The following is a 20,654-nucleotide window of genomic DNA, read 5'->3' as shown; positions in this document are numbered from 1 at the left end:
TATGAGGACATCAAGTACCAAAAACCCCAAACACTGTTGGGATAGTAAAAGAAACACACTGCTATAGGCCCTTAGTTAGATTATGTTATCTGATAAAGTGGAGTTTGAAGCATTACCAAATGGACTTTGCTTACCTTGGTTCGGTCTGGGTCACAATAGTCCAAAAGAGAATCACAAAAATGATACCCCATCGACTCCAAGTCTTTTGTGTTGAAATGAGTACCTCGTTTATTACCTAAAACATCAATAAGTTTAACCACCATTTGTCCTTAACAGGCAGGCTTACGTTCTGTGTTTTCACAGAGTATAAATAAAACCTCTGGTCAGATTCCATCTCCTGTCCTTTGGATTTGCTTCTCCAGGGCAAGTCATTTAACAGCTTATTGCTTTCCTTCATTCCCTCTCCACATCTGGATCAAAGCTGACTTAACACATAGTAGGCTATGTTGTAGGGCTGAAGAATATTTAATAAGAACATATGGAATACTTGGTTATCAGTTATAAACATGCTCATAATCACTTAGAGAAAAACTTGGGTAAATATTTTAATGTTTTCATCATCATAGATACCATTATATCAGTTTCAAGGTGCTTTAAAGACCAGAAATACATGTGTGGGTTTCTAGCACTTTCCTTTGAGTCAATAAATTTTCTAAAAACATAACCGTTATCTTAATATGGAATATTCTAAGGGTAAACCAAAAGATTTCTTAAATGTAACTACAGAGCACAATTTTAAAAACATTTTTAAAAAATATTTATTTTTGAGGAGAGACAGCACAAGAGGGGGAGGGACACAGATTCTGAAGCAGGCTCCAGGCTCTGAGCTGTCAGCACAGAGCCTGATGCAGGCAAGGTTTGAACTCACTTGAACTCACGCAGGATCATGACCTGAGCCCAAGTCAGATGCTTAACTGACTGAGCCACCCAGGTGCCCCCACACACTTTTATTTTTAAAGGAAACAAGTGCTTCCATTAAAATATAAATTGACCCCCCAAGGAACCCCCAACAAACCCAGTCTATTTTGACTTGCAGATAGCAAATCCACTAAAGACATGTCTATCCTGATGTTTTAAGTATGAACATTGCTTTTTCTTGCAATCAGGAGTCATCTATAAGGACTCTTTCTTAAAAACATAACAAAAAAAAATTAGTTCATGAAATAACCAATTAGGTATGTTATCTATATGCTAAAACTCCCTTTTCTAAACAAAGGGAAAATGATGAGATGGAGATGCATATAGTGGTAGTTTGTTAATTCATCCTGTTTAGAGAATTGATTGGACACCAGCATGTTTCTAAGTAGGAAGAAAGTGCTCACTATCAAACTGTCTACACTATTAATCTTATGTTAAAAACGACTCTTTGGTTTGAAGCTCTGACAGCCATGAATGAGAAAACTTGGTCTTACCCAGGGTAGATCCACAAAAAGTAGCCTCCATGGTGAAGCTGTTCTTGATTCCCATTTTCCACATGACCACCCTTCCTGTTCCCTCTTTGCTCTTCTGAACATTAAACTTGCAAGCTGAGAATGAAAACTAAAAATAAGCAAAAAAAAAAAAAAAAAAGAGAAAAATGTGTTTTTCTGAGTACAATGTCTTTCTCAGAACTAGGATTGAAAAGGAGGAAGTAGTGCAAAAGCAGTAATTCTCTCTCACGTTTCACGGGCTTTTATGTCCTAAGGATGACATATTTACATTTCTGAGAACTACAGATTTGAATGCTGGTAATAAATTTTACTTTTAATCTATATAAAACATATACCTTCAAAACCTATTAATTCTTGATACTGTTGGGATAAGATCTTATACTTTAAAAAACTTATAGGAAAGGGCTTAAATATGTTTAGAAATAAAGATTAATGTAGATTAAAAAAATTTTTTTAATGTTTATTTTTGAGAAAGCCAAGAGTGTGAACAAGGGGAGGGGCAGAGATGGGGGGTGGGGAGGGGGAGAATCCAAAGCAAGCTCCAGGCTCTGAGCTGTGAGCACAGAGCCCGATGTGGGGCTCAAACCCACAAAGTCACGAGACCATGACCTGATCCCAAGTCAGAGGCTCAACTGACTGAACCACCGAAGTGTCCCTAATTAATGTAGATTTTTTGAATAGAATAAGGATGCTTTATTTTCACAAGATCGATCACTGGAAAGCTGTCCTAAAAGACTGTTATATCTATAAAATGTTTTAGTACAAAAAAAAGTTTTTGTAATTTTATTTTTTATTTATGATAAAAGTGACTTGTGTTCCATTCTGAGTTAAACACATATAGAGATCTGTGTAAGCACTACTACAATCAGGATATAGGTCAATTCCATCACCTCTAAAATTCTCCCTTGTATCATTCCTTTACAGTCACAAGTATTTAATTTATTCTGAAGCTACAGTAAATGATACCATTTTCAGTTGTGGTTTCCAAGTGTCTGGTGTGAGTCTATAGAAATGTAACTGGTTTTTGTGGGTGGACCTTGTCATGTAGGACATTGCTGAACTCACTTATTCGAGGACTTTTTTTGTGGACTGCTTCGGATTTTCTATGAAGACAACTGTGTCATCTTTATTACTTGTTCCTTTCCAAAGTGTCTGCCTTTTATTTCTCTCTTGCCTTTCAGCACTTAGAACCTCCAGTATAAGGCTGAATTGAAGGGGTTAAGGCTGGCTATGCTGGCCTTGTTCCTGACCTTATGAGGAAACTAGTCTTTTACCATTAAGGTGGAAGGATAAGGCACATTTTTTCCTTCACATTTCAAATTAAACATTCCCCACAGTTGCTTTTTTATGGTCAATTGTATTAACCAGGCAAAATAAATAAAAAAGCAGTTTACTAAAATGATCTATTCTGCAGTCTCACATGAGCAACATGTAATAAAAGAAAAGTTAAAAATCTTAAATGGGGGGCGCCTGGGTGGCTCAGTAGGTTAAACGGCCAACTTTGACTCAGGTTATGATCTCGCGGTCCGTGAGTTTGAGCCCCGCGTCGGGCTCTGTGCTGACAACTCACAGCCTGGAGCCTGTTTCAGATTCTGTGTCTCCCTCTCTCTGACCCTCCCCATTCATGCTGTCTCTCTCTGTCTCAAAAATAAATAAAGGTTAAAAAAGAAAAAAAAATTAAAAAAAATCTTAAATGGTACTTACTTTATCTGGACAATTTTTGCTCAGCATAAGTGGAAAGATTTGTTGTTGTAAGTATAATGCTTTACATCTCTCACTACCGTCACAACCATACATGAAGATGTTCTCTTTCCTACTATGGCCATGAAGGTCACAATATAAAATAACCTCTCGTTTCTCCATTAATCTACCAAGGAAAAAAAAGAACGAAGTTACTAAATTTCACCTCTGCATTTTTCTTCTCTGGGTGGAACTATGGATTTACAAGTCTAATATCCAAATAAACAGAATTTCTTATATCCTTGCTTTCGACTTCTTTCTCTTATCCATACTGCACATTATTGGCAATTTTAAAACATCTCTAATAATTTCCTATTAACTATATACATATATAAAATGTGAATGTTTACCTTCCATTATAAGGATAAAATTTACCTTCCACCCAAGACTCTCCTACAGGATCCCTCTGCTTTATTATTCTGGTTTTCCCTTGCATACAGAAAACAGCTCACTCCTAGCTTTGCCCATTAGCTTTCACAGAGATTCTTTCTGACTAGAACGTCTTCTTTCTTCATCTCTGTATGTACAAATACTGCCCCTCAAGGCTGACTTCATGTCTCACTTCCTAATTAGTCAGGGTCATAGATTTTTCTTTTTTTGAATTCCTGTAGCATATAATATTGGTACCATTTACTTGACACTTGCCTTGGAAATTTTTTATATTTTTGATATTTAATCTCCTTATGGGTAAGAAATGCTTCAAATCATCTAGAACAGTGCTATGTACACAAGTACCCAAATATTTGTTAAAAACTGAGTACCAGACAACTTGGTGCTGAAGCCAATTATTATACAACCCTTGATTAAAATGGTAAATATCTGGGGCGCCTGGGTGGTTCAGTCGGTTGAGTGTCTGACTTCAGCTCAGGTCATGATCTCGCAGTCCCTGAGTTCGAGCCCCTCATCGGGCTCTGTGCTGACGGCTCAGAGCCTGGAGCCTGCTTTGGATTCTGTGTCTCCCTCTCTCTCTGCCCCTCCCTTGCTCATGCTCTCTCTCTGTCTCAAAAATAAATACAAACATTAAAAAAATTAAAAAAAATGGTAAATATCATTTTGAGAAAAATGGCACTAAAGTTTGAATTTTTTTTCTGGTAAATTTTTAACAAATGAATTACTACACATTTCTTAGGAGCACAATCCTTGGCTTGTAAAACTTGCCATTCAATGAGTATTAAAGCTATAAAAAAATAGCCCCCTCCAAACTGATGAAAATAACTAATGAAGAGGAATTAAAAAGGTTAAAAAAAAAGTGGTGTTAAGATGGTAGGATGATGGGCATTTTTTGCCTCCTCTCCCCCATATTTCTAAACTTTATATAGTGTTCTATCACTTAAATAACCAAAATCACATATACTATTATATCTGGAAGGGTAAGTACCAAAATGTTAGTAATGAATGGTACTTATAGTAATATGAAATATATTACTTTTGTAACAAAAATATTAAAACCCAAAATCAAAACATAGCTTATATTAGCAACAATACTCCTTTAAACTATAGTGAAATCCCAAAGTAAAGTCTGTTACATGTATTAATTGGTTGCCCTTTTCTCATTTGGTGCCCAATAAATTCTAATGGAAAATGGAAGACTGACAGAAAGCCACTAAATGATCATTACAAGTTTTTAGATAACGAAGTAGATTATAAAACAAGAATATCAAGTTAGGGCCTTAAATATGAAATACACTAAACATTTTGAAATAAACATTTTCCCAGTTTCAATGACCTTTCAGTTTCTTACATGTAAGTTAAAACAAACTTCTAACTAATTCTCAAAGATATGTCATTACTTCTGAAGGGTCTCTCTAAATTTTACATGAATTTAAATCACTTGAGAAACATCTTGGATCTTTTTTCTTACCCACAGGTTAAGATATTCTAAGTAACGTATACTAAGTAACCTATACTAAAACTACTTTCTCTTATTCTCATATTCTTTAACTATACTAAATCTTAGATATATTTATAGCTGCTTGCCTTCCCACACATATGTGACTTCTTATTCTACTTACCTGCCTATGATCAATTGCATTGAGATAGTTTTCCTTCTTGGAAGTCTTTCTGAAACTTACTGAGTAGATTCCTGCCTTAACCTTCTTACAAGGCAACCTGAGAAGAACTAAGACATTTAAAGTATTTTCTACAGAGACAAGCCAAAGGGCCTTGGCCTATAATCCATCTTGTGTTGGACCAGGGACCCTTTATGTCAAAGAGCAGTAAGCAGATACTATAGATATTCTAATCAGCATCCTTTCTTATGATTTTTTAAAAAAAATTCTAGAATAATTTTAGATTACCCAAAATTTGCAAAAATAGTAGTGTTTCCATGTACTCCTCACCCAGTTTCCCCCGTTAACAAATTACTTAACCATGGTACAGTGTTCAAAATGAAGAAACCAACATTGGTATACGACTAGTAACTACACTCCCAACCTTATTTGGATTTCACTGGTTTTGCCATGAATGTCTTTTCTGTCCCAGAATCCAATCAGGGTCATCACATTACTTAGCTCTCTTTTTATTGTTTGTTATCCCCAGGGGAAAAAGGACGTCATAGGTTATTATATTTTTAATCACTGAATATTTCTCAGATAACTGCAGGGAATCCTGGAGACCACGTCTGTGAGGGGTATGAAAACAGAGTTTTGAGTCCTTTTGGTGGGGATCTGCACCTTAGTCCCTTTGTGCCTAAGCAGATAAAAGCATTAACACGGAAGTGAAAGTTGATGCTGAACTGAGATAACTGGGGCCATCCTAAGCCTGTCAGCAGCTCTGATGGACTGGAGGTACCCTTGACATCCTCAGCCTTGAAACAGGGTTCTTGTACTTGCACTAGGGGCCCTAGCAAAGTGGGATAAGGATATAAACAGTCTCTGTAATGTACTTATTATTGTAAATATTTGAATAATCCTAAATAGTTTACCAAGAGTTTTTATATCTATATCTGATTCATTATCAATTTTTTCTTTTTATATTTGAGCTAACACTGAAAACACTTAGATCTTTCAATGTTCTGTATTTTATTCTGGGTACTTTTTATAATTTTTTTAAATGTTTAATTGAGCATGAACAGGGGAGGGGCAGAGAGGGAGACACAGAATCTGAAGCAGGCTCCAGGCTCCAAGCTGTCAGCACAGAGCCCCATGCGTGGCTTGAACTCACAGACCGTGAGATCATGACCCGAGCCGAAGTCAGATGCTTAACCAACTAACTGAGCCACCCAGGCTCCCCATCTGGGCACTTTTTAAATAACACTCTCATTTAATCCTCCTGCCTATGAAGTATTATTATTACCACATCTATATACTTTATAGATGAGAAAACCAAGCTTTAGATTTGTTTTTAAATTGCTCAAGGCCACACAGCAAATGGCATACCAGGATTCCAATCTGATATTGTTACTCCACTCCACACTCTTAACCAAAAAAGTCAAGAGGCTTTGGACTTGGAATGGGGTTCTCTGACTCCAGTAAATCTTTCTGCTCTAGCACATGCCTATTCTTGATTGTTATTAACTGAATCTATTAAAGAATTCACCCATTCAACAAAAATTTAAATATTATGTGCATTTGCTGCTCTGGATTCTTTGGAAAATTTAAAGCTGTTTATTTCTTTTCCGGGGGAAATAAACACTATTATTCATCAAAATTGCAATAACTATGCAACCTGATAGTCAAAAGAGTACACTTATCGTGATGAGCACTGAGTAATGTATAGAACTGTTGAACGACTATATTGTACACCTAAACTAATATAATATTATATGTTAACTATACTAGAGTTAAAATACTTAATAAAAAAAAAAGGCTCATCAAAGAGCAATGTGTGATCAATATAGTGCCAGGAGCCCTATGACATATAACTAATTTTCACATGTAAGAGATTCAAGCATCCCGAAGTAAACATCAGTGCTACCTTTAGCAAGAAACCAGATTTGGGATATGCAAATTTAACTATTAGTTTCACAAAGCCACTAAAATGTTCTAGAAATTTATTCATTATTTAAGAAAAGGATAGTGAATCCAGTGGCATAATGCCAGAAAGAAGAGTGGAAAGGGTGGAGAAAAAATTAAGTAGCTATAGTTAAACGATTAGTTAAACTATCTTAAGAAGCTAGGGTAAAATGAATGGGATTGTGGTAACCAGATTCTCACTTCCAAGTTTACTAAATAAGCAGAGAGGTAATTTGAGGCTTATCTTACCTACGGATCATGTTCCGGGTATACCAAACAGAAGGAAATGATTCCTTTAGGACAGATGTATAGTTACGGTTTAAATCTTGTCCAGCTAAGGAACAACGATAATTTCCCACTATCACACCATCTGGATTCAGCATAGGTACCACCTTGAAGATGAAAGTGTCCCGAAGCAACTGTGCATCACTTGAGTCTCCTAAAATATAATCTAGGAAGCCTTTCATGATCCAAGAGCTGTTGGTTTCCCCTGGATGTACCCTTGCAGTCAAAATCACAGCCTTTCGCTTTCTTGAGTCAGCATTCTTCAAAGGAGTAGTGATCGTTAAAACATACACCATGTTTCTAGCAATTGTGTGGCACAGGACACGTATTTTACAAAACTTTGACCGTACTGAGTCATTATTGATACTAGACAAGTATTCTTGCAGGTTGGTGTAAGTATATGGATAGCAGTGAGCAAAGTAGCAGGTATCTTTGTTGTGTGGAAATTGAAATGTCCATGTAAGAGAGAAATAATGGCGCCCCTCTTGTCCCTGGTTGTTCCTATAATATTTGATTTGGTCTCCTATTCTCTGCCAGCCAATATTATGAGCCTTGGCCTCTTTTTCAGAATAAAACAGTGGGCGCATGCCCCGATTGTAAAGACTAGCAGGCTTAGTGAAATTGATTATAGTGAATCTGTAGACGATTCCTGCTTGAGTATTAGTGACTTGGAAATAGTACCACTGGGTGTGTTTATTTGTGAAGAGGTCAGGGCGCACAGTCAACTGGTATTCATATTCTGCCCTAATACATAAAAAGGAAAAAGAAACATGTAAAAATGACATTCAAATTTAAATTACATAAGGAAAATTATTTTACTTTTACCTATTCACTGAGAGCCTTTTTTCCTGAAACTATTTAGGCAGCATCCAACAGCAAGTAATTATAAAAGATAAAAGTTTTGAAATGTTCTTACTGGATATGAAATTGCTTCTGTGCTAATTCTCTAAAGCCTTTTTATTTCTTTGTAATTCAAGAGAGCACATTAAAATGGGCATTTGATAAAAAAATTCTGTATTTTACCCCGATTACATTTCCTATAAAAGAAATGATTAAAGAGCTCTTAAAACTTAAAGTCCACTGTTTCTTTTCTTTTTTTTTTTTTTTACTTCAGATATATATTCCTTTTTCTATTAGATTCAAACTCTAGAGATCTGAAATACTATCACTGAGAAAAGTTTAAAACATATAAATTAATACAACCACATACATTAAAAAATTTGAAAACTCTTTAAGGACTGTTTTTGGTAACTATTTGCATCCCTCGTACTTAATCACTAAGGATACTTAAATAAAGGTAAAAATAATTTTACTGGCACATTTGTTTTACACACACACACACACACACACACACACAATCTTGCTGGGTTATTTGTGACTTTTCTTTGCCAAGTAACCTTCTCTTCTATCAGGACTATGTACTTACTGTGTGTGTGTATGTGTTATAAATAGTGATTGAGAAATAGGTGAAATAAAGGATGCAAAACCAGAGCTGGTGAATCTAGGTCATGGGTGTATGATGGTTAATAGAGAACTGTATTATTCTCTGTATTTAAATATTTTCATAGTAAAAATTCCTTTAAAGAATGCTCTTGGATAGCATGAATGTTCCCAAACATATTTTATAGAACACTCATCTCAAACACTATTCCAGTAAAAAATTTGAGAAGCAGTGTGAGTGTATGTGTGTGTGTGTGTCTGTCTGACAGTTCATACTGGCATATTAAAAATGTACACTACAGAAATCTGCTTAAGTTCATAGTATTTGAATCCAGAATTTGAACCTTTCATACCCCCTTCACAATCTCTAATTGGCATCTATACTTCAAGGAATTACAGTTCATTAATGAGTACTAAAACTTTAATGTACCTAATACAGAAAATAATAAATAGTTGAAGGTCCAGCTCCTCAAATAAAAATAATTAAAACCTACACTTTGACTACCTTCTGTAGATTTCCACTCTCAAACCTTGCTTCAAACATCAAAGTATTGTCATAGTTATCCACAGGTTGCTTCAGGGGTGTTCGGTTGCCCCCTACTCGGGAATACACAAAACAGGGCTCCTTGTAAGCTGATGACAGAAGAAGACCATAAAGGTATCAAGCCATGTCTAAAGTACACAGATTATTCTGCACAGAGTTTGGAGCCACAGTATAACTGAAGTGTCACTAAGGATTTAAAATTTTAAAGTAATTTGACACTAACATACAGATTTGTTGAAGTCTAAGAATTTTCAGACTAGAGAAGCAATGCCTAAAATAAATTCATGTATTTGTCACATTAAAAGTATTTATCCTACTTCTAATTTTTATGAAGTAATTGGTCCTGAACTTTCCCATTCACTATAAATAACTATAAAGCTGGATAAAAAAATATGAGCTGTTTCCATATATTTGGATAACACACAGACTAGAACTATAATAATAGTTGAAAGAAGATAAATACATGAAGTATGCCCATGTTTAACCCTGGCTTTCTTCCTGGGAATACTTTCTGACTACATCCTAAGAAGGTGGCACTTAAGAATACTCTAACAGTCTTGCTGAGCTGAGGAGGCAAGACAGTTGCTTGGGGCTACGGAAATTTATGAGACAGGACACCAGAGAGATGAAAGCTACATAGATGGAGGGCCTCAAAAGTCGACATGGTGGTTCCCTGGTGGTTCCCTTCATGGCTGAGGGCTTGGCTGTGTAAGCACAAGATAAGACTGAGTAAGATAGGAAAATTTTACTGTGGCGCTGAGATATGCAATTCTAGAATATACTGTAATTCTAATCTATCCGGAATGGAAAGACTTTATGGGGCATCTCAAGCATTCTTTTGTGATTCAAGAAAGGGAGCATACTAGGCATATGTACCACATCCAAGGGTAAAGACCAAGACCTAGAACTAACTGAAGGACTAAGACAAAATAAAAATTTTGCCCTTACAAAAGTCTGCCCTTATAAAAAAATAAAACCAAGCCTGAAAGAAGCAAAATGATATGCCAGCAATTTAGCTGCCTACCAGAACTGTGGCATAATTTTTAAAAAGAACATAATACAGATTTCTAAAACATATTTTCACAATGTCCTGCATGTGATTAGGAAAAAATATGAAACATGAAGAAAAGCAGGAAAAATGTGATCCATGGTCTCACACACACGCACGCACGCACTCACACAATTTTCAACAAACCCCAAGATAACTGAGATGTTGGGATTAACAGATGACTCTGAATATATATCTAAAGACTTACAGGAAAAGATAGAGATAATGAACAAACAGATCAAGTAATCTCAAAAAAAACCTGAAAAACTACAAAAAAAGAACCAAATGAAAAGGCTAGAAATAAAAATTACAATAACTGAAGTTAATGATTTATTAGATGGGTTTAAGAAAGATGTTTTGTTATTAGCATACTATTGTAAATCAGATATGAGATTTTGCATTACTAGAGTTCTCAAAGTACAAATATCGATCTTGACTGTTAAGAACACTTTTCCTGAGGCTTAAGAAAAATTGAATACTGCAAAAGAAAGATGCAGTAAATTTAAAAACAGATAAATACAATTATCCAGTCTCAAGGACAGAGAAGAAAAAAAAAGATCCAGTGACATGTGGAACATAGCTAGAAATCCAACATATGTGTAATTGGCATTCCAAAGGACAGAAGAGAAAGAATACAGAAAAAATATGTGAATAAATAATGGCTGAAAAGTTGTCAAATTTGAAAAAAAAATCCAACTCTATTAACCTATGGATCAAAGAAGTCCAGCAAACTTCAAGCAGGTATCCAAATATAATGGTATCCAAATCTAGGCAGATCATAGTCAAATTGCTGAAAACAGCCAGAGAGAAAAAGACACATTATATATATGTAGGGAACAATGATAAAAATTATGGCTAACTTTTTATTTAAGACAAATTATGTCACAAGACAATGGAACATTTTAAAGAAAAAATTTTTAGAAGAAAAAAAACCATGAACCCAGAATTCTATACACCTTGTTGTTTGGAGATTTCTCTTTCCTATAGCTACAGATCTGAAAACCATTTTGTCCTCTTACTCTTTCAGGCCTAGGACACACAATGATTTTGCTCTCTTGACAGTTTGATGTTGCTTTACCATCCCTTGTGAGTCTCTCTTAAGTCTGTCCACACTTTGGTAAGTTATACTTTCATTAAACTTTCTTAAATTACTCCCAGTATGCTATTCAGTTCCTGACAAGACCCTGATTGACTCACCTCAACTATTTTAATATTTTATCAGATCACATTTAAGTTATGTGTGGAAGTTCTAAGGCAGGTTAGCCATGTAAATATTTGAAATTAAAAAAATCAGAGATGCTTGTCTTTACTCTGGTTCTTAAAAAATATGTGAGTATATGATTTATACAATTGTTTACTGTATAGGAAACAATCCTTGCACATTTTTGTTTTGCCAGCCCTTTAAATAAAATACATATGCTTCCTGAAGTTATCTCTAATATATGCTCTAAGATATAGAACTTGGATGGTGAAACTGTGCAGGAATCCCATATTTCCTTACATGGTGCTTTAGGAGCAACACAGTTTGGCATATACGCTGAGACATCTATGTTTTGTTATTAGCATACTATTGTTTTTTTGTTTTTTTTTTAATTTTTTTTTCAGCGTTTATTTATTTTTTTTGGGACAGAGAGAGACAGAGCATGAACGGGGGAGGGGCAGAGAGAGAGAGGGAGACACAGAATCAGAAACAGGCTCCAGGCTCTGAGCCATCAGCCCAGAGCCTGACGCGCGGCTCGAACTCACGGACCGCGAGATTGTGACCTGGCTGAAGTCGGATGCTTAACCAACTGTGCCACCCAGGCGCCCCTATTAGCATACTATTGTAAAGCAGATACGAGATTTTGCATGAATAGAGTTCTCAAAGTACAAATATTGATCTTGACTGTTCAGAACACTTTTCCTGAGGTATAATCTTAGATGTTACTTGCAGTGTGGGGTATTTTCCCCCTTTTAAAGATGCAATCTCAAGAAATGCATCAAACTGGCATTAAATGAAAATAAAGTCATCTGAAAGATTTCACGAACATGAGCTATCAACAGAGAGGCAACAATAGTTGCAGAATACTCTACTGGATTTCTCTTTGAAAGGTGATGTGAACATAATCCCTTTTAAATATAACTCTCCATTCTAGTGGGCATTGTTTTTTTTTTTTTAAAGCAACTTTGCATAAACTGCAGTACACCTTCAAGAATATAATTAGCACTAAATCCACACTTGAATCAATCTGTAACCAAACATCTTGATGGTGACAGAGACTTCATGGTATTCTGCAGTTTCCATTATAAACAGCAAAACAAATATAATTAAGAGATGAATATAGATACCAAATTATATTTTATAGCAACATGTTTTATTATGTACCCACCATCTTCAGCTAGATAAACTACAGTATCTTCCTTGTAGTTTGGATAAAGAGGTTCTATCTCTAGACCTGTTGGGATGTACACTGGCTCAGGATAAGAAGGAGTCCAATCTGGGGGAAAAAAAAGAGAAAACATTATTTGAATATTACTTCAAAATAAAACAGGAAGTGTTTTTAAACTTTATTTACTTTGAAAGAGTGAGTGAGAAGGGGAGAGGCAGAGAGAGAGAGGAAAAGAGAGAGAATTCCAAGCTGATAGTGCAGAGCCTGATGTGGGGCTCGAACTCATGGACTGTGAGATCACGACCCGAGCCAAAAACAAGTGTCAGATGCTTAACCCACTGGGCCACCCAGATGCCCCAATAAAATAGGAAATTTTTACCATATATTTTCAAATTATTCATTGGTATTTTTACTCTAAAATTTAGTGTTTTATGTAGGGCTAGATTTTACCAACGGTTCATTGGAAGTGATAATGAACACTGCCACACTGTAACAAAACCCATAACATTTCATTTGTACTTTGTTCTAAATTATTAAAGTGAGTAGCTCGTGATTATTTTGTGTCATTAAGGATTTCATACTGAAGATCCCATTTTCTTGAGCATTTGATGACTTTTTGACCCACCTCTGGGAATCCTGCTCCACCTTTTGTTCTCCCTTACCCTGCCTCTTTAGCCTCCTGCTTGACAATGGTTGTCCTCTAAGCTTCTACATGCTCAGATTTCTTCTATCTTCTCAAAGGAAGGCTATCCTCGAACCCCCATTTTCTTCTTTAGCTATACCAGCTTTCCTTCTCTTATTTTTAGACCAAATTTCTTAAAAGTTGTCTAGACCATGCTGTAATAAATGACTTATTTTTGATCAAACTTTTGAACACGACCTATTTGACTGAAAAAAGTACTTCACAGCCCAGCTGCCCTAGTAGTTCCCACTTTTTAGCGGAACAGAATTTGGATGATGCATTCTCCTCCTTTCCTTTTATCTTTAGCTGATATGTGTCAGACATGCATGGCTGTGGAAATATGTATGCTCCAACAGAGGGAGCCATACTCTATGATCCCAAATATATTCATTAGAACAATTTTTTAAAATGTGGTGATGAGAAATAAGTATTACTTGACGTTTTAAGGATTGTGTACAACTGCTTTAGCAATAGAAGTGTATTTGACATGAATATGGATCAAGTCTAGCTACAGAAAAAGAATAGAACAGAATATTGATGCAAATATGCATGAATACACATAGTAGCATTAACACATAATGAAATAAATTGATAATAAGTCATAAAGAAAATTATAACTAAAGAGTGAGCCTCTCATTATTTGAAAGCCTTAACACAAATCAAATTTATTTTTTTAATTAATTAATTAATTAATTTTTTTTAACGTTTATTTATTTTTGAGACAGAGAAAGACAGAGCATGAATGGGGGAGGGTCAGAGAGAGAGGGAGACACAGAACCGGAAGCAGGCTCCAGGCTCTGAGCCATCTGCCCAGAGCCCGACGTGGGGCTCGAACTCATGGACCGCGAGATCGTGACCTGAGCTGAAGTCGGACGCTTAACCGACTGAGCCACCCAGGCGCCCCAACACAAATCAAATTTAATCATGAACTACTACCATAGCATTGATTCTGACAATTTTGGGGATTTCAACTATTTACCTTTGTGCATGTTTATTGTCAACAGCTGCATGATTTCTTTAATTCTTAATTAAAGAAACAGAGATTTAATTAATCTGTTTATACTCTTCTTTAACTATTTACTAATAAATAGTCCTATCTGTAAAGAAGTATGAAACTTTACCACTGGAATTGGATAAAGAACTTATACAATAGGAACAAGTTTGCAGCTTATCAAAGTACCCTTATTGAGAACCATATTTTGAGAATCGGTCTAACCCACTTCAATCTAGCTTTTGCTCTACTCCATGAAAACTGTTTGCATCGTATTTGACAGACTGTTGGATGGATGAATGGATAGTTGAACAACTCCGATGGGATTCTTATGGGATCCCTTAAATTCAAATAATGTAATACTGACTTATTGCCATAAATGCTTTCTATCTGACAATACCTTCCCTGCAGAGAAGCTTGTTTGGAGCTAAAATTGTTTAAGCAGAGATATGGGCTGGGAATGGAAGTATTTCCAGATTTTTTGAGAAGTAATCCATTAAAGAATTTCACCTGTGAGGGACTTAAACATCAAATGGATTCCTGATAGACACTTCTTTACTGCTATCTAGTGGTAACTTTTGCAGGTGTCATTAAGTCAAATAGCCAGGCAAGTTCTATACCCTTTTAGAATCTTCCTATTATCAGAATCTCCTGCCAGACTTTTTGATCTTTTCCATTCAAAACACTACTTAAAGGTGGTGGAATCACTGTCTCAAAGAAATTATATGTCTGTGCATAACAAATGTTTTGCTTCCCAGTTCTCTTAAAGCTGCAAACTTTTGAGGTACCAAAATAGCACGGCTTCAACAATAGACCAGCATGAAATTGCTAGCATGGTTCCTCTGCCCTTGTGTTCTCTTACAGATCCAGCCCACCCAACACATACTCAGCAGGAGTCCATACAAAGCAGTACCACAAGCACGGCAGTGTGCAATCAGCCCTGACATGGGCCAGCACCACCCCAAAGTGCCTCCTTCCCGGAGTAAATGGGGAAGAAAATCACACATACCAGTTCAACTGCTGAGGACAGGTATATGATCTGACTGCAGGTCCCACCCAACAGCAAAAGCCTCCCAGGGGACCACACAGTGAGAGTACCCTGCAGGTTGGTGCTATACACCTCTGGAAAACACCTAGTCTGACTCAACTCAAACCCAATGTAGCCCCAGACTGGCTCACTAACAACACAGGGACCAAACCCCATCCACAATAGGGAAAAAAGAACCAATGCCGACTGATGGCAAACATGGCTCAGCCACAACAGTAGGGTGCATGTAACACACATAGGAGACAACTCTGAAGCGCCAGGTTCTGTTGAACAGGGGACAACACACTACAGGCCACTACTTTTAAGAGCAGGAGATGTAGCTGACTTTTCTAACCCATAGAAACAGACACAGAGAGACAAAATGAGGAGACAGAGGAATATCTCTCAAATGAAAGAACAGGGCAAAATCATAGCGAGAGAGCTGAATGAAACAGGTAAGTAATATGTCTGACAGAAAATTTAAAGTAATGGTCGTAAAGATACTCACTGGAATTGAGAAAAGAGTGGAAGACCTCAGTGAGACCCTCAACAAAGAGACAGAAAACATGAAAAAGAACCAATGAGAAATGAAGAACTCAATAAGTGAAATTAAAACTATGCTAGATGGCATAAACAGTAGACTAGAGGAAGCAGAAAGACAGATCAGTGACCTGGAAGACAGAGTAATATAGAGTAATCAAGCTGAACAAGAGAAAGAAAAAAGAAAAAGAAAAATTGAAAATAAATTGAGAATTCAGTGACATCATCAAGCATAACATTCATACATAGGGATCCCAGAAGGAAAAGGGAGAGAGAAGGGGGAAGAAATTTTATCTGAAGAAATAATAGCTGAAAACTTCCTGAATCTGGGGAAGGAAACAGAAATTCAGATCCAGGAGGCACAGAGAGACACCAACAAAATCAATCCAAGGAGTTCCACACCAAAACACATAGGAATTAAAATGGCAAAAAGCAGTGATAAAGAATAATTTTTAAAAGCAGCAAGAGAAAACAGTTATATACAAGGGAAGTCCCATAAAGTTTATATAAAGTTATCAGCTGATTTTTCAGCAGAAACTTTGCAGACCAGAATGGAGTGGCATGATATATTCAAAGTGCTGAAAGAAAAAACCCTGCAATCAAGAGTACTCTATCCAGCAAGTCTATCACTCAGGACAGAAGGAGAGATAAAAGAGTTTCTCAGACAAATAAAAGTTAGAGGAATTCATCACTAAACCAGCCTTACAAGAAATGTTAAAGAGGATTCTTTATGTGAAAAGAAAAGACTGTAGAGGTGCCTGGGTGGCTTAGTTGGCTGAGTGTCCAACTTCAGCTCAGGTCATGATCTCATGGTTCGTGAGTTTGAGCCCTGCATCAGGCTCTGTGCTGACAGCTCAGAGCCTCGAGCCTGCTTTGGATTCTCTCTCTCAAAAATAAATAAACATTAAAAAATTAAAAAAAAAAAGAAAAAAGAAAAGACTGTAAGCAAGAGTAAGAAAATATTAGGAACCACAAAAGTAGTAAGATTAACTATATCTATAAAAATCAGTCAAGGGATTCACAAAATAAAAGGATGTAAACTATGGTACTATACACCTAAAACTTGGGGCAAGGGGTGAGGTGAGGAGTAAAGAATGAGTTCAAACTTAAGTGACCATAACTTAATACATACTGCTATATGCAGAAAGTGTTGTGTACAAAACTAATGGTAACCATAAATAAAATACTAATAATAGATGCTACACAAAAAGTAAAGAAAAGGAATCCAGGAATATCACTAAAGAAAGCCAGAAAATAGTGAGACGAGAGAGCAAGAGAAGGAATAGAGAAGAACTACACAAGCAACTATAAAATGAGTAACAAAATGGTGGTGAATACATACCTATCAATAATTACCTTGAATTTAAATGGAGTAAATGCCTCAATCAAAAGACATAGGATGACAGAATAGATAAAAACGCAAGACCTATCTATACGCTACCTATAAGAGGCTCATTTCAGACCTAAAGACAGATTGAATGCAGATTCAATGCAGATTGAAAGTGAAGGGATGGAGGAAGTTTTATCATGCAAATGGAAGTGAAAATAAAGCTGGGGTAGTAATACTTATATCTGACAAAATAGACTTTAAAACAAAGACTAACAAGACAAAGAACACTACATAATCATAAAGTGAACAGTCCAAGAAGATATAATAATTGTAAATATTTATGCACCCACATGGAGCACCCAAATACAGCAAATAACAAACATAAAGGGAGTAATTGATAATAATACAAGAATAGGAGGGAACTTCAACACCCCACTTACATCAATGGATAGATCATCCAAACATAATCACAAGGACACTATGGACAACAAGGACAAGTGGCTTTGAATAACACATTGGATCAAATGGATTTAACAGATATATTCAGAACATTCCATCCTAAAACAGCTGAATACAATTCTTTTCAAGTACACATGGCATTCTCCAGAACAGATCATGTATTAGGCCACAAGTCTCAACAAATTAAAAAAGACTGAAGTCATACCATGCATCTTTTCTGACCACAATGCTATGAAACTGGAATTCTACAACCACAAGAAAAAAATATGGAAAAACACAAATACATGGAGGTTAAATAACATGGTACTAAACAATAAATGGGTCAACCAAGAAATCAAAGAGGAAATAAAAAAATACATGGAGACAAATGGAAATGAAAACACAACAGTCCAAAATCTTTGGGATTCAGCAAAAGCTGTTCCAAGAGGGAAGTTTATAGCAATATATGCCTAACTCAAGAAGCAAGACAAATCTCACATAAACAACCTAACCTTACACTTAAAGGCTAGAAAAGAACAAAAAAACCCCAAAACCAGTAGAAGGAACATTAGAGCAGAAATAAAATAGAATATAAAAAGACAACAATGTAACAGACCAATGAAAACAGGAGCTGGTTCTTGAAAAGATAAAAAAAAAATTGAGAAAACTTTGGCCAGACTCATTGAGAAGAGAGACAGAAGGGGGGAGAAAATGAGGGAGAGTAAGAGAGACAGAGAGAGAACTCAAAATCAGAAATGAAAGAGGAGAAATAACTGACATCTCTGAAATACAAGGGATTATAAGAAAGTATTATAAAAAATTATATGCCAACAAATTGGATAACCAATAAGAGATGGATCAATTTCTAGAAACATAACCTCCCAAAACTGAATCAGGAATAAATAGAAAATCTGAACAAACTAACTACCAGTAATGAAATTCAATCAATAATCAAAAAACTCCAAACAAAAGTTCCGGACCAGATGGCTTTACAGGTGAATTCTACCAAACATTTAAAGAAGAGATAATACCTATTCATCTCAAACTATTCCAAAAACAGAAGAGGAAGGGAGGTTTCAAAAGTCATTCTATGAGGCCAGCATTACCCTGGTACCAAAGTTGATAAAGGCACTACAAAAAAAGAGAACTACAGGCCAATATCTCTGATGAACATAGAAGCAAAGATCCTCAACAAAATAAACAATCAAATCCAACAACACATTTACCATGATCAAGTGGGATTTATTCCTGGGATACAAGGGTAATTCAATATTCCCAAACAATCAATGTGATACACACCTCATCAACAAGAGAAAGGATAAAAACCATATGATCATTTCAACAGATGCAGAAAAAGCATTTGACAAAGTACAAAATCCATTCATGATAAAACTCTCACAAAGGAGGTTTAGGGGGAACATGTCCTCAACATAATAAATGCCATATATGAAAAACCCACAGCTAACATAATACTCAATGGAAAACAAAAAACAAGAAACAAAAGAAAACAAAACAGCACTGCTTTGAGTTCTCCTTGGGTCAAAGTCATGTCCCCAGGAGACTTAGTTAGCATTTACTATGTCACATGAGCACCAAATCAGTGCTGTTTGTGCCATTGTGTCTCTTGGATCATCTTATGAAGTTTTTTACTCTGGCCTTCAGCTCCTTTCTCCTTTGTCTTCAGGTCTAGCTTGGAGGGTTAATACTGAGATAACACTATGCCCTCAGCCCTGTACCATATATTTCATTTTAAGGAAAAAAAACAAAAACAAAAATAAAACACCTCTCATGTTAAAGAAGACTCTTGAGGCCCTAACTACCAGGATAGCAGACAAGCCTAGATATGTCTGAAAAGAGCTTATATTCAAGCTACAAACTCTATGCAAAAATAAATTTATTTTTTTTTCAACGTTTATTTATTTTTGGGACAGAGAGAGACAGAGCATGAATGGGGGAGGGGCAGAGAGAGAGGGAGACACAGAATCAGAAACAGGCTCCAGGCTCTGAGCCGTCAGCCCAGAGCCTGATGCAGGGCTCGAACTCCCGGACCACGAGATCGTGACCTGGCTGAAGTCGGACGCTTAATCGACTGCGCCACCCAGGCACCCCATTCTATGCAAAAATAAATTTAGAATGTGACACTTGTAAGACTAGCAAATATTTTGTTTTAAAGTATTTGCTTGGTGTTTTCCCTCCTTGACTTCGTTAGTTTGTGTTAAGTTCCAATCTTTAAATGATACTATTCTTGGTAATAAGAGACTACTAGTTTCTCAGAAAGTCAATAAATATAAATTTAGAAAGTGTTTTCATGATGGTAAATCCAAATCTGTGGAATACATTTGTTTGTACTATACCTATCATCTCTTTATGGAGGAAAAGCAATGAAAATTAACAGCTCCAGTACTGATTCAACCATTTACAGCACTGATTTATTTATTAAAAACATTTTTTAATGTTTATTTATTTTTGAGAGTGAGTGAGCATGAATGGGGCAGAGAGAGAGGAGGCGGCACAGAATCTGAAGCAGGCTCCAGGCTCCTAGCTGTCAGCACAGAGCCAGATGTGGGGCTTGAACCCACGAACCGTGAGATCTTCACCTGAGCTGAAGTCTGATGCTTAACTGACTGAAGCACCCATATAGCACTGATTTAAAAGCCTAAGTAGATGACAGTGAGTATTGCATTTTTTTTTCTCTCTCTTTTTTCTGTAAGACTTACCTGCCCTTCACCTTTGGTTTATCCCACTTTTTGATGACAGACATGTAGTAGAAGGAAGTGATCTTACAAAACAGATGTCTAAGAGTCACAGAAAATCTCAGGAGTAATAAAACTTGAATT

The 20,654-nt window shown here is 36.2% G+C and overlaps 1 protein-coding gene across 7 annotated transcripts in view; it reads right to left on the bottom strand.

The window, feature by feature from the left end:
• The window catches only part of AGBL3 (AGBL carboxypeptidase 3), a 75,150-nt gene that overhangs the window by 41,766 nt on the left and 12,730 nt on the right, over positions 1 to 20,654 (bottom strand). For all 7 annotated transcript variants that reach the window (XM_043589567.1, XM_043589563.1, XM_043589566.1 and 4 more), the window contains 6 exons: positions 12,810 to 12,917; positions 9,343 to 9,481; positions 7,373 to 8,152; positions 3,135 to 3,297; positions 1,413 to 1,539; positions 135 to 235 (listed from right to left, as the gene is read on the bottom strand). In XM_043589567.1, the coding sequence (XP_043445502.1) occupies positions 135 to 235; positions 1,413 to 1,539; positions 3,135 to 3,297; positions 7,373 to 8,152; positions 9,343 to 9,481; positions 12,810 to 12,917 (1,418 nt within the window). The remainder of the gene's footprint in view (positions 1 to 134; positions 236 to 1,412; positions 1,540 to 3,134; positions 3,298 to 7,372; positions 8,153 to 9,342; positions 9,482 to 12,809; positions 12,918 to 20,654) is intronic.

This window comes from Prionailurus bengalensis, chromosome A2 (assembly GCF_016509475.1).
Source record: "Prionailurus bengalensis isolate Pbe53 chromosome A2, Fcat_Pben_1.1_paternal_pri, whole genome shotgun sequence".
Lineage (NCBI taxonomy): Eukaryota > Metazoa > Chordata > Mammalia > Carnivora > Felidae > Prionailurus > Prionailurus bengalensis.
This window is presented reverse-complemented; position numbering and strand designations above follow the sequence as displayed.